The sequence below is a fragment of the Salmo trutta genome, chromosome 2 (assembly GCF_901001165.1).
Source record: "Salmo trutta chromosome 2, fSalTru1.1, whole genome shotgun sequence".
Lineage (NCBI taxonomy): Eukaryota > Metazoa > Chordata > Actinopteri > Salmoniformes > Salmonidae > Salmo > Salmo trutta.
The window spans coordinates 59,639,169-59,653,794 of NC_042958.1; the positions used below are offsets into that span (position 1 = coordinate 59,639,169).

Genomic DNA, 14,626 nt, shown 5'->3' on the forward strand with positions numbered 1-14,626 from the left:
ATGACCCAAAACACACCTCCAGGCTGTGTAAGGGCTATTTGACCAAGGAGAGTGATGGAGTGCTGCATCAGAAGACCTGGCCTCCACAATCACCTGACCTCAACCCAATTGAGACGGTTTGGGATGATTTGGACCGCCGAGTGAAGGAAAAGCAGCCAACAAGTGCTCAGCATATGTGGGAACTCCTTCAAGACTGTTGGAAAAGCATTCCAGGTTAAGCTGGTTGAAAGAATGCCACAGAGTTTGCAAAGCTGTTATCAAGGCATAGGGTGGCTACTTTAAAGAATCTAAAATATATCTTGATTTGTTTAACACTTCTTTGTCTAGTGCATGATTCCATGTGTTATTTCATAGTTTTGATGTCTTCACTATTATTCTACAATGTAGAAAATAATACAAAATAAAGAAAAACCCTTGAATGAGTCGGTGTGTCCAAACTTTTGGCTGGTACTGTATGTAAATATAAATATGTATTCCATGGAATGCCAGATATGCTAATACTGGGTTAGTATGCATGTTAGAAGGCTAGACCAAAATCCTGTTTGAAAAACCTCTCGCTTTGAAGACTAGACAATATGATTGTACCCTATTTTGTACTCATGACACTTGCTGCTTCCAAACATAGTAGCATAGTAGAGGGAGGACTAATACACAGACAGAAACCCACTTGCTTCATTTCATGGATGTCTCCCCAGAGAAATCGGACTCCTTCCAGTAGTATTGCAAGGCTGATTTAGCCTTATCTTCTGATTGAGGCAGCCACTAATGTGAGCAGAGTGCTTTCCAGTGATCCAGTCAACCCGGTCTGTTCGCACAGCAGACTTCATCATTGGATATCACTGTCTGTTAGTGCAATAATTTATGAATACATGAACTGCCCTGAAAAGCCCTCTTGAGCGTCACTCGGAAGCACTACCGCATAACAGTAACCAAACAATGAGATGGTATTTCCCAGGGGTTTTCCATTTAATGTGGGGAACATAACCCTTGAGTCGCCACACATGGGAAAGAATAGGTAGAGCAAGACATGCATGCTATCGGTTTGTCATTTGTAGCTTATGTGTCCAAAAATGGTTTACTCCTCTTACACGTAAAACCCTCATATATATATATATATATATTACTTCTCATAATGACACCCAGGCAAAATACTCAACTCCATGTTTCGCCCCACATATCAGCAGCCTTCAATTCTGCTAGCTGTGGGTGAGAAACGTTGCTTTGATTCCCTCACAACAGATGCAACTCGTCATCTCCACAGAGGAACAAAGCCAGTCTGCCTGTAGAAGCAATTCACTTCCCCCCACTCATCTTAAAAAGATCTGACTAATTAAACCAATAGAAAGGCACCTGATATATCTGTTTATGACAGAAAAGACAGCCACATAAACCTTATTTCCATGGGTAACTTGGATTTACTCAGTCTGTTGGGCGTTAGGACTAATTGATGCCATTGATCTGAATAACTGGGAATGTAGGGTGTCAGGGGAACAAATTGATGCAGTGGCTGTATCATGGACACCAATGACACCGAATATTAAATTAGGTGTTTTTTTCCCCCTAATTAAAGATCGACGCTAGTGTCACAAAAACGACAACCACGTAAGAACGTTAAAGATTCAGAAGCAGAATCAATTCCTGATGGTATTGATTACTCAGAGCTCCATGAAACTGACAATGATTGGCAATTAGCCTACATGAAATCATTCTTCATTGCGATAGTCTGTATAATATACACGTATCTGCAAAGGCAATTAAGAAAATGGTGGACGTTTCCTGTTGGGACTTCGTTGGGACTGATCATGGGGGACAAAAGCAGGTATTTTTGCCATATGGCAAAACTCAATTTCTTATTCAATTTCTTCCAGCCTTATGTTCCTGACAGCAGTGTTCTAGGAAATGTATAAAACATCTCACAAGCAGGGCTTCTATGAGTCTTTGATGTACTGCCAAGACAGACTTCAAAGACTGTACAGGAATGATGAGTGCAATGGTGACAGAGCCTTTAGGCTTTGTTTCATGTACTAATCATGCTACAGTACATTTTGTTCTGTGGTCACTTCAGTCTTCAGTGATAGCATGGTTCTAGTAGCATGGTTCTAGTAGCTACACCACATGACCACTAACTGTTGCCACAAAGTTGGAAGCACAGAATTGTCTAGAATGTCATTGTATGCTGTAGCGTTAAGATTTCCCTTCACTGGAACTAAGGGGCCTAGCCTGAATCATGAAAAACAGCCCCAGACCCTTATTCCTCCTCCACCAAACTTTACAGTTGGCACTATGCTTTGGGGCAGGTAGCGTTCTCCTGGTATCTGCCCAACCCAGATTCGTCTGTCGGACTGCCAGATGGTGATGCATGATATCACCACTCCAGAGAACGCGTTTCCACTGATCCAGAGTCCAATGGCGGTGAGAGGTTACACCACTCCGGCCAGCGTTTGGCATTGCGTATGGTGATTTTAGGCTTGTGTGCGGCTGCTCGGCCATGGAAACCCATTTCAGGAAGCCCCCTGACGAACAGTTATCGTTCTGATGTTGCTTCCAGGGGCAGTTTGGAACTCGGTAGTGAGTATTGCAACCGATGAACTGATATAATTTAAAAACATAAAATACTGTCAAATTCCATCATACCGTCCCCCAAAAAATGTAAGTACCATGATATATTTTGGCCATACCGCCCAGCACTACGCCTATGGCCTATCCACTGCCAACTATGGCAGCAGATAGCCTAGGTAATAAAGCAGTATATCTCCCTGAGCAATTGCAGTTGTTGGTCTCAGTCATATGAGCAGAGACCTATCTGGACCAGGCTTCCAGTAAACACACTTCCCCTGGCATAGACCTGTGTCTGCCAGGCTGTTTCAATGGTGGACAGAGGGTCAATGATGCACGCACCATGTAATTCTGACCTGTGTAACATCATAAACAGGCAAGTCCCCCTGGAGACCTTAGGTGGACAGCCTACCATTGTGATTTATGGACATGGGAGCTTGTCCAATAGTTAAACATTGGATAGATTCTGTGGCACAACGGCGCCAACATTAAAGCGCAAAAGTCGGCATGTTAAAAAAGAAAGATCGTTGTCCCGTCGCTTGATAAAGATGTTTTTCATTTTATTCCAACTGTTGACAACAGTTTTCAATAGCCTTTAATTTCCTTCAACCCCCCCCATAAAACAAGATAAACAAAATCACTGAAACAATACAAAGGAGTGCATTGCTGCAGGGCACTTGCCAACCCTAATTTAAAACAAATAAAACATACCTAACTTAATAGCATGACAGCGCACAATCAATTTTCACAATCTTTTTCATGGCTTTATCAAAGCCATTACTCAAGCTCTTTCATAACACTTCAGAGCCATCTTAGTCAGATCCATTTTCAAGAAGAGACAACTCCTTTAGTTTTATCAACAACAAATCTCCCATAATATGAAAATAGTGTAAAATGACCAGTTTCAACCACTCTTTCACTACTCAGAAGAAAAAACACAAAGTGATGATTATCAGAACCCACACAACCCTTTTACAATACAGTCCGGCGTCATCTACCCAGTCTTCCCCATTAGTGTGTCGGCCATCTTGGGCAGGAACATCTCCAGGAAGTGAAAGAAGTCCTGGAACAGTCCGGCGCCATCGGCAGAGGGTCGGAACTTGATCACGGCCTTGGTGCTCTCTGTGCCGCCCACCACCTGGGCCTGAACCTGGAACTCCAGCGGCTCCTTGTCCTCTGGCTCCTTTTCCACAATGTGGTTGGTCACCTGGGTCTCCAGCTCCACACTGCTGCCCTCTGGCCTGGAGTCCATGTCCATCCCTCCTTTAAGCAGCTCCCTCCTTACCTTCCGCCGGCCCGCCCACACCCTGTGCCTCTGGACGTAGGTCCAGTGTGGAGAACCGGGCTGGGACCCGATGTAACTGTCCAACCTGGGCCTCTTGCCCTGCGGGGACACGGACTCGCCGCTGCTCTCAGAGGACAGCAGGGCTCTCTTGGCTCCAGTCTTGCTTTGGGGGCTGGAGTCACGGCAGCTGGCGTCCTCACCGTGGTCGTTTGTCGATTTGCCAATCGGTGATGCAGTATCCATTCCGTCAGCTCCAGTGCTTTCCCCCATGCCGGTGTTAGTTAGGCTGCACTTGAGGACTCCCTGAATCACCCCCTCCACAGCAGAGCACACCCTCTGGAACCAGAGCAAGCGGAAGCCGTCCCCGGCAGAGTGCAGCTGGCTGCGGACCACCTCGGGGAGCGACGCCGCCTTGAAGGGGATGCTGATGGTTAGTTCCCGCTCTGCCCCCTCAGCCCCCTTGTGGTGGTGAGGGCCCTCGTCCCGGGGGGTGAAAAGGCGCACCAGGCCCCACACCTTACCTTTGGTGGACTTGCGCATGTACTGCAGGCTGCGGCAATACTTCTCTGCCTCCTGGCACTCCCTTTGAAAGCTCCTCTGGCTGCGCTCCGTCAGGTTGCCCGCCACATTGTGGTGCAGCTCGAAGGGGTCCAGCACATTGAGGGGGCCCAGCTTAGGACCTGAGGACCTCTCCTGCTCCATGGCCTCCCCTTCCCCCTTTACCTTGTCTCGGCTAAGAAAGCTGGTGACGGGGAGAGAGCAGCCCTCCCTGATGGAGATGACAGAGCTGGCAAAATCGAACTGGGCATAGAAGGAGAAGAAGCCTGACAGCAGGGCACCTACAGAGAATAAAAAAACAAGCAAAAGCTTCAAACCATTGTTCAGTCTAAAATAAATCAATGGGAAAACAAGAGGGTGTTACACCGAAGATTTACTTGGGGCAAGTTTGGTAAGAGAACAGATTTAATTAAGAACTGGCAAATAATACATCCAACTCCATCGTCACTCCCTAACGAATGCCAAAAGACTACAGTTTTTAAATCAATTTAAAAACAGATTTTTATCTTGTACCTGCCAACACAACTAAGGCATTTGAATGAATTTTATGAAGAGTGCCTTCGTCCTCTTAGTTTTTCTCCAAACCAAATGGCACCTTCAATTCTACTATTGATATGCTAGGTGTTCTAACGTCTACTGTAGCTCAGTTGGTAGAGCATAGCGCTTGCAACGCCATGATAGAGGGTTTGATTCCCGGGAACACCCATGTATGCACGCATGACTGACTGAGTTGCTTTGGATAAAAGTCTGCTAAAGGGATAGATATATATATATATATATATATATATAAATTGAACGCTGCCCATCCTTTTTCCCCCTGCATGGTTGGATGTATTTTTCATGCAATTTTTGGTGTAACCTACACAAATCCTGGGTGTTCTTGCTGGGGGGCACAGCAATGGGCTGACTGGGGAAGGTGCAGTTCCAGCCTTCAATCACGCACTCTTCCTCCTCACCTTAGAGGAAGAGAAGAACAGTGAGAAAAAAAAACACAAATAATAATTTAATTCACTAGTTGCAATACTATAGACATCGTCAGGTTAACCCCTGGTCGGGCTCCGTCCCGCATATCCAGCGAAAAATCCTATCGCCATTAGCATAACAAAATTTAATATATATATTTTTTCAAATATAGGACTATGTTATATCGTTTTATAGATACACCTATCCTGAATCGAACCACGTTGTCCGATTTCAAAAAGGCTTTACAGCAAAAGCAAAACATTAGATTATGTTAGAGGAGTATATCGTAAAAGTAGCCACATAGCCATTTTCCGACCAACCGCATGCATCACAAATAACCAAAAAACAGCTAAATGCAGCACTAACCTTTGACAATCTTCATCAGATGACACACCTAGGACATCATGTTACACAATACATGCATTTTTCCCCCCGATAAAGTTAATATTAATATATAAAAACAGCATTTTACATCGGCGCATGACGTTGACTAACTATTTTCCCCCAAATGCATCCGGTGAAACAGCGCTACAATTTACTAAATTACTATTCGAAAACATTTTTAAAATGTAATATTGTCATTCTAAGATTTATAGATGAATATCTCTTGAAAGCACCTGTAATGCCAGATTTAAAAATAACTTTACTGGGTAATCACACTTTGCGATAAAAGGTGATGCGATACTCAGAAAAATAGGCTACCGTTACAGGTCAGCGCCATCTTGGAACAATCGCATATCAAATCTACTCTTGTATACTATTGTCAATAATCCCTTACCTTTGATTATCTTCATCAGAAAGCACTTCCAGGAATCCCAGGTCCACAACAAATGTATTTTCGTTCGAAAAAGTTAATCCTTTACGTCCCAATAGCTTGTTCTTGTTAGCGCGTTCTGAAGGCTGCTCCAAAACTTCCGTCGGCTGCGGGACTTCTCTCTCAACAAAATGCATTTTTTTTAAATGTAGGTTCGTTCAAACATGTCAAACGTTGTATAACATAAATCTTTAGGGCCTTTTTCAACCAGAGCTCCAATAAGATTCAAGGGGGACGATTGCATTGTGTTTCAAAACGTTTCGAAAGGGGAGGGTAACCAGGGGCGCCGGCGTCATAATGGTGATGGCCCTCTCCGTGTGACCACGTTCCACTGCGTCTCATTCATTCAGTTTTCACAGTAGAAGGCTCAATTCACTTTGTAAAGACTGGCGACATCTAGTGGAAGCAATAGGAAGTGCTCAATGAACCATTGCTCACGGTGTGATTTATAGGCACGGTGCTGAAGTTGAGTCCGCAATTCAGATTTCCACATCCTGTTACGATCGGTCTCGGGGTTTTGACTGCCATATGAGTTCTGTTATACTCACAGACACCATTCAAACAGTTGTAGAAACTTTAGGGTGTTTTCTATCCACAGGTATTAATTATATGCATATCCTAGCTTCTGAGTTTGAGTAGGCCGTTTAAAATGGGCACAATTTTTTTTCAAAAATCGCTGTAGCGCCCCCTATCCTAGGCGACCGTCAAGAGGTTAAACCTATTTTCTGCCATATAGGGGATTGAGTGGGTTAATATAGGGTACTATATGGACTAAACAGATACTAGTCAAAATAGTAATAGAATTTATGTACGAGCTAATTACGTTGAACAAACATTAACACAACATGTAGTGTTGGTCCCATGTTTCATGGGCTGAAATAAAAGATCACAGAAATATTCAATATTCACAAAAAGCTTATTTCTCTGAAAAGTTTGGAGGGAGCGTGCAATTGGAACGCAACCCGCAGGAACATCCACCCGAGTTGTTGCCAGAGAATTGAATGCTAATTTCTCTACCATAAGCTGCATCCAAAGTCGTTTTAGAGGATTTGGCAGTACTTCCAACTGGCCTCACAACCGCAGACCACGTGTATGGAGTCGTGTGGGCAAGCGGTTTGCTGATGTCAACGTTGTGAACAGAAGGCCCCATGGTGGCGATGGGGTTATGGTTGGGCAGGCATAAGCTACGGATAACGAACACAATTGCTTTTAATCAATGGCAATTCGAATGCACAGAGATACCGTGACGAGATCCTGAGGCCCATTGTCGTGCCATTCATCCACCGCCATCACCTCATGTTTCAGCATGATAATGCACGGCCCCATGTTGCAAGGATCTGTACACAATTCCTGGAAGCTGAAACTGTCCCGGTTCTTCCATGGCCTAGCATACTCACCACACATGTTGTATGTCGTGTTTAGATTTTTGTTCAGAATAGAAATGTCTTGAGATGAGATACGTGTTAACTTCTCTAGGGTAGGGGGCAGTATTTTGACGTCCGGATGAAAGGGGTGCCCAAATTAAACTGCCTGCTACTCAGGCTCAGAAGGTAGGATATGCATATTGTTAGTAGATTTGGATAGAAAACACTGAAGTTTCTAAAACTGTTTGAATGATGTCTGTGAGTATAACAGAACTCATATGGCAGGCAAAAACCTGAGAAAAATCCAACCAGGAAGTGTGGAAATCTGAGGTTTGTAGTTTGTAGTGATTGCCTATACAGTATACAGTGACTTAGGGTTCATTTTGCACTTCCTAAGGCATCCACTAGATGTCAACAGTCTTTAGAATGTTGTTTCATGCTTCTACTGTGAATATGGAGCGAACAAGAGGGCCTAGAAGTTGATGAGTGAGGAAATGACATGAGCTCAGGGGCGTGCGCTCACGTGAGTGTGAGCTGTGTTCCTTTTCTGAAGACATTGGAATTGTCCGGTTGGAATATTACTGAAGATTTGTTAAAAACATCCTAAAGATCATATTTGACATATTTCTACGAACGTAAATATAACTTTTTTGACTTTTCGTCATGACATTTTCGCTCGCTTCCTGCATTTAGAGTAGTGGACTGAACGCGTGAACAAAAAGGAGGTATTTGGATGTGCTCATTCACCGGAAGTTTTGGAGGCAAAACATTCCTGAACATTACATGCCAATGTAAAATGGGTTTTTGGATATAAATATGAACTTTATCGAGCAAAACATACATGTATTGTGTAACATGAAGTCCTATGAGTGCCATCTGATGAAGATCAAAGGTTAGTTATTAATTTTAGCTGTATTTCTGGTTTTTGTGACACCTCTCCTTGCTTGGAAAATGTCTGTGTGGTTTTTCTTGTCAAGGTGATGTCCAAACATAATCTAATGTTATGCTTTATCCGTAAAGCCTTTTTGAAATCGGACAATGTGGTTGGATTAACGAGAAGTGCATCTTTAAAATGGGATATAATAGTTGTATGTTTCAGAAATTTGAATTATGAGATTTTTGTTGTTTTGAATTTGGCGAACGTGCTATTTCATTGGCTGTTGAATAGTGTGTCCCGCAGGTGGGACGGTCACATCCCACATACCCCAGAGAGGTTAAGGCATGCATGTGCCATTTGTGTTGAGCTTTAAAGCGGTGCAGACAGGAAGTAGTACATACAGGCCATGTCCTTCAGCTGGTCCAACGTGGGGAGAACAGGAGGGTCACACTTCTGCAGATAGAAGATCACCAGCAGTGTCAGAGCGTAGTTATTGAGCAAGGGTCCAGCACCGCTGGGGTTACCTACGGGAGAAACACCAGAGAGACAAAACAGTTATGACAAGCATGTAGCACAAAGAGGCATAATACCGTGTCGTCTGTAGCTAAAAAAAGGTGACAAAGTCCACAAGCAAGGTTCTGCTGACCCCTACTGAACACTGTTCAAAATGGTGTTCAATCTAAAATGATGTTAGTCTCTCATACAGGGGAGCTGTGAAGACCACTCACCAGCCAGCTGCTTCTGTTTAGCCCAGTAGCGGACGGTGTAGACCAGAGGGCGCAGCCTGGAGTCCAGCCCTGAGCACAGCTGCAGGAAACGGGTGTTCCTCACCGCCAGTCTGAGGGGTGGTGGAAGTGAGATTAGGAAGGTTGGCTGGTGGGGGGACCCATTGTGGCCCGTCATGCTTATCTTCATACCCGAAATACTAAGAGTTGCTGTCTGGGACTTTTCTGATCATTATTAGGTTCTAGGACGAAGGGGTAGTGGTCAGTTTGGTTCTGGGCCATACACAGTACAGTAGCAATAGAGATGCACTAAATTACTTGTTCTATTTAATTATGACAGTAGCATTGTATAGGCTGACCTGTTATTGATGGTCACGTCCCCCTGGAGGTTGAGCTCCTTGTGGATGAACTTAACCACAGGGAGGCGAGCGCCGCTGACCGGCATGACCTTGTGCACCCCAGGGACGCACTTTCTCAAGATGGCCGCCACCAGCTCTAGCACTTCGGCCGGCGAGGCGGTGGAGAGGTCGATGTCGGACAGGATGGAGTCCTCAGAGCGGGTGTCGTCCGGCGGGCCTTCCCCTGCCTGGAGGACATCAGAGGAAGAGGAGTGCTGGAAATGGCATGGGTAATTTAAAAGACATTGAGACGCTGGGGGACATTGTAAAAGTTGACACCGCCACACCTGTTCAGAAGAATTCTTGGCCCGAGCTTGGAACACCTTGGTGTTGTCCAGGTCCAGGAACAGATCCAAGTCACAGGAGTGGATGTCAAATGTGTTGACGGAGGAACCGAAGGCCAGGATCTGACTATCTGTACCAAGACAACACACAAACATCAAAGGCCATCCTTTATGCACCTTTATGCACCTAATCACTGACACGGGGTCAGCTATTTTTCATCCCCCTTGTGGTTAAGATTATGACTGGAGGTAATATGATCCTTGATCTGTGGTTAGGGGCAATTTGTACTTCAAGCTACATGATTTGGTTCAATGAAAGTTGGCCTACCTGGGAAGAACTCTGTAAACACCTCCTGGAGCAGTTGCACTAGTAACTCTCTGGCCTTTTTCTCATTCTCGCCCAACTGGAATCGCTCCACCACCGTCTGCATCTGTTCATTCACCTGGAGACAGAGGACCACTTCAACAACACATCATATCCATCAGCACTTTGATACTTACCCTTTTTATTATTCCCTACATTAATAGCGCATATCAAACGGAAAGTCATGGAACGAGGAGGGATACTAAACTAAAGAACACTTACCGAAGCAGTCTGGCACAGCTCTTTGGTGAGCCGCTCCAGTATCTGCTGCAGGTTCTTGGAATCCTGCCTCTTTTTAGGGATCAGTTTGAACTCCTTGTTCTCCCTGGGTTTCACCCGCAGCTTCAGACCGTTCATGTCGTGCTCTAACCGGGACAGCGTGGCCTGCAGACTGTCATTCTCACTGAATTCCACAATAGCGTACACACCCTGTGGACGGAACACAATGGATTATAGACTTATGACAAGGGGTATGTCCGAGGCTTGTGTCAACCAACTGTTAGGGCTGGGGGTCAATAAGAAAACCGCAAAGAATATTCCTCTCCGGCTAGCTATGGAAATAACCTTTATAACGCAATGGATTATCCTACCATTAAATGTTTTGCATGTCAGCAATCAAGTTTAAGATGTCTAACTTTCAAAAAATACAGAAATCTGCCAGATTTCTTTATTTTGAATGTTACATTTCTTGAAAACTTGATTGATGACATGCAAAACATTTTGGAACTAAATCAACAATGGACTAATGAAAGAGTTTTCCTTTAATAATTATGGTTTGGGATGTTCAATCCATCAGGCATTATTTTTCAACCAGCCTTTACTTGCCGATACTTCCTTAATTCAGCTTGGAAGGCACCAGTGTTTTCTAAACTCCCATGGCTAGTTGCAGGTGGAACTTTGGAATTTAGCAAATGCTCCGTTAAATGAAGTTTGGCGCCATGAAGTAATCCGACAATGTATATGCCGCCATCTTTTCAATTTCTGATATTTTGTCATTGATCGAGGAAAGCGAATGTCATTCAAAGCGACGCTTGAGTCCAGTCATGGCGTGTAGCACTTTTTGGGGGGGGAAAGACACCCACCTGTCTCGATAATTGATAGAATATCAGAAATCGAAGATGGTAGCAAGATTATATTGACAATGGCCCCGATTCTAGATCAGCACTCCAACTACTTAGAGCTCACCTTGTCTTTGTCCATGATGACTTCTGACACTGGTCCAAACCTTTGGAAGTAGTCTACAAGGTCAGCTTGAGCTGTATCCGGTTTGATCCCACTGACAAACACACTGTTCTCCACCTGAGCCTTCCGAGTCGCCCGCACAATGCTCAGCTTCACATGCTTTCGCCCTTTCACATGGGCATCCAGACTGGCCTCTGTAGATTCAGTGTTTTCCAGTCAGTAAAGAAAATTGGTCACAAAACTGATATGCATAACGTTAGATTATCCAGCAGACATGTGTAAAACTAAGCCAGCGTGCATATCAATTGTCATGAATTGATATATCTAGCTAAGCATTTACTGTAGGTATCTACTTCTGTTAACTGAAATTGATAAAATAACATAGAAATTCTAAAACGTAAGCTAGCTAACGTTACTGTCTTAGCCACCTGTACGATTGGCTGATTAGTTTACAGCCGACAGGGCAATGAACTAGGTAGCTAACAGTTATCTAGCTAACGTTAGCTATCTTACAAAGTAAGTTAGCCATATAGCTGGTTGGTTTGTGGTTAGCCGATAGCTAGCTAACTGCAACTAAACAGCAAAACTACGACATTCACTTACTATTGGGTACATTCACATTGCATAGGATGCAATGAAAACCTCTCGCAGTGGATCGTATGTCTTTGTCCAAATCTTCCATTTTGCATGAAACCAAATAAACTATTCAGCAAAGTTATTGATTTTTTTTTTTTTCTCAAATCTCCCTCCGTCGTTCACCGTGCGTTCTTCTCCTTAGTCCATCTGCTATCTCATCCGGGTAAATGTGCAAACCTCAATTACTAGTTCCGCTAGAAATATGAATTTCAGAATTTGAAATGGACATAATATTGCATTCTGGTTTGCATTTTTTCTTTACAAATTAAAATCTAAATATGTCAATAACCTAAGACAGACCTAGCATGTAAAACTTGATGCACAGAGTATCTGCTATAAACTGCATCCCCTTTATCGCTGGATGGGTGGGTCTGAGAATGTCTTTCTGCGATATTTAGGGAAGATGTGCTTCATTCATACTCGAGCTGTGCTCGAATACCCATACCAACATACTGTATACTACATACTTAATGAGTATACACTACCGGCCAAAAGTTTTAGAACACCTACTCATTCAAGGCTTTTTCTTTATTTTTCTACATTGTAGAATAATAGTGAAGACATCGAAACTATGAAAAAACACATAAAATCATGTAGTAACCAAAAAAGTGTTAAACAAATCAAAATATATCTTATATTTGAAATCCTTCAAATAGCCACCCTTTGCCTTGATGACAGCTTTGCACACTCATGCCATTCTCTCAACCAGCTTCACCTAGAATGCTTTTACAACAGTCTTGAAGGAGTTCCCACATATACTGAGCACTTGTTGGCTTCTTTTCCTTCACTCTGCGCTCCGACTCATCCCAAACGATCTCAATTTGGTTATGGTCGGGGATTGTGGAGGCCAGGTCATCTGATGCAGCACTCCATCACTCTCCTTCTTGGTAAACTATCCCTTACACAGCCTGGAGGTGTGTTGGGTCAATGTCCTGTTGAAAAACAAATGATAGTCCCACTAAGCCCAAACAAGATGGAATGGTGTATAACTGCAGAATGCTGTGGTAGCCATGCTGGTGAAGCGTGCCTTGAATTCTAAATATATCACAGACAGTGTGACCAGCAAAGCACCACCACACCATAACACCTCCTCCATGCTTTGCAGTGGGAAATACAGATGCGGAGATCATCCGTTCACCTACACTGCATCTCACAAAGCAATAGCGGGTTGGAACCAAAACCTCCAATTTGGACTCCAGACCAAAGGACAGATTTCCACCGGTCTAATGTCCATTGCTTGTGTTTCTTGGCCCAAGCAAGTCTCTTCTTATTATTGGTGTCCTTTAGTAGTGGTTTATTTACAGCAATTCGACCATGAAGGCCTGATTCACAGTCTCCTCTAAACAGGTGATGTTGAGATGTGTCTGTTACTTGAACTCTGAAGCATTTATTTGGGCTGCAATTTCTGAGGCTGGTAACTCTAATGAACTTATCCTCTGCTGCAGAGGTAACTCTGGGTCTTCCATTCCTGTGGCGGTCCTAATGAGAACCAGTTTCATCATAGTGCTTGATAGTTTTCCGTATTGACTGACCTTAAAGTAACATGGACTGTTGTTTCTCTTTGCTTATTTGAGCTGTTCTTGCCATAATATGGAGTTGGACTTTTGACATATATGGCTATCATCTGTACACCCCCCCCCCCCCTAATAAGTGTGTTAGCTAGCATACACCGACGTAATGGTCACATAAGCCCACTGCTAACACAGTTGTCTTCATGCTACAGATTTTGCCATCAATACCGTTAAGCCCTGCACAACTAACGTGCTGTTTCCTATTGTCGGGTCACGTCAATTCGAATCTGGTATTAGAACAAATTATTTAGCAAAGAGTAACTCAAGTTTTCTTTGTTCTTTAATTATTGCAAACACTTGAATGGTAAATATGTTGTTCGTATATACGGTCTCACTGTAACACCACGCAGGGCAAAACAGCGAAGAGAGCGACACATCCTTTTGTTCTCCCTTATATACTCTGACAGAGATAGTTCCCGCTCAATGCTGGCCTGTCAGGGCGAGGATGAGCGTGGTTTAAACTTGCTCATCCTATCGTCGGCGTGCAGGCTGGTCCCAGCCTCGTGACGCATTTCCTGTCGCCGGGTGTAGTTCTTGTCTTCAGCAGTTGACTTATCCGTAGTTTATATACTTAATATTGTAGCATAGCTTCCCCGGTATATTATATAGGTTATGCAAACAAATAGCCAGTTCAACCCTAACACTATTTAACAACAGGTATTTACACGTTATATTTTGTATTGTATTTTTGTATTTTGTTCGCCCAGTATGAAAATGTGATGCAAGGGATTTTGCCATCGACAGCCATCAATACCGTTAAGCCCTGCACAACTAACGTGCTGTTTCCTATTTAACAACAGCAACAGAAATAAATGATGCTCAACTGGGACCACTGGCTGATGTGATTTATTTGGACAAAACACAACGCAAGGAGAGTACGATTTACATCTGTTACAAAGGCACAACAGTTAATTGAAATACATTCCAGGTGACTACCTCAAAGCTGGTTGAGAGAATGGCAAAGAGTGTGCAAAGCTGTCATCAAGGAAAAGGGTGGCTATTTGAAGAATCTCAAATGTAAAATATATTTTGATTTGTTTAACTTTTTT

The 14,626-nt window shown here is 43.6% G+C and overlaps 1 protein-coding gene across 2 annotated transcripts; it reads right to left on the reverse strand.

Moving 5' to 3' along the window:
* Window positions 1–3,093: 3,093 nt before the first annotated feature.
* On the reverse strand, window positions 3,094–12,202 carry tut1 (terminal uridylyl transferase 1, U6 snRNA-specific). Of its 2 annotated transcripts, none has more exons than XM_029708799.1 (10): window positions 11,974–12,202; window positions 11,374–11,564; window positions 10,411–10,617; window positions 10,153–10,267; window positions 9,828–9,955; window positions 9,502–9,755; window positions 9,146–9,255; window positions 8,819–8,941; window positions 5,263–5,355; window positions 3,094–4,680 (listed from the first exon to the last, which is right to left on the reverse strand). In XM_029708799.1, the coding sequence occupies exons 1-10, from the start codon at window positions 12,050–12,052 to the stop codon at window positions 3,551–3,553; spliced, it is 2,430 nt and encodes an 809-aa protein (XP_029564659.1). In that variant the 5' UTR covers window positions 12,053–12,202; the 3' UTR covers window positions 3,094–3,550. The 2 variants fall into 2 exon arrangements, with proteins under 2 accessions (XP_029564659.1, XP_029564668.1); XM_029708808.1 differs by having other exon boundaries at window positions 9,502–9,728; window positions 11,974–12,201.
* Window positions 12,203–14,626: the final 2,424 nt, after the last annotated feature.

Excerpts from the sequence above, each read along its gene's own strand:
- tut1 (XM_029708799.1), bottom strand. The coding sequence starts at position 12,052 with ATGGAAGATTTGGACAAAGACATACGATCCACTGCGAGAGGTTTTCAT. Across the intron at positions 11,565-11,973 it reads CAATGTGAATGTACCCAATA|AGGCCAGTCTGGATGCCCAT; the intron begins GTAAGTGAATGT and ends CTGAATCTACAG. Across the intron at positions 10,268-10,410 it reads AGCTGTGCCAGACTGCTTCG|GTGAATGAACAGATGCAGAC; the intron begins GTAAGTGTTCTT and ends CTCTGTCTCCAG.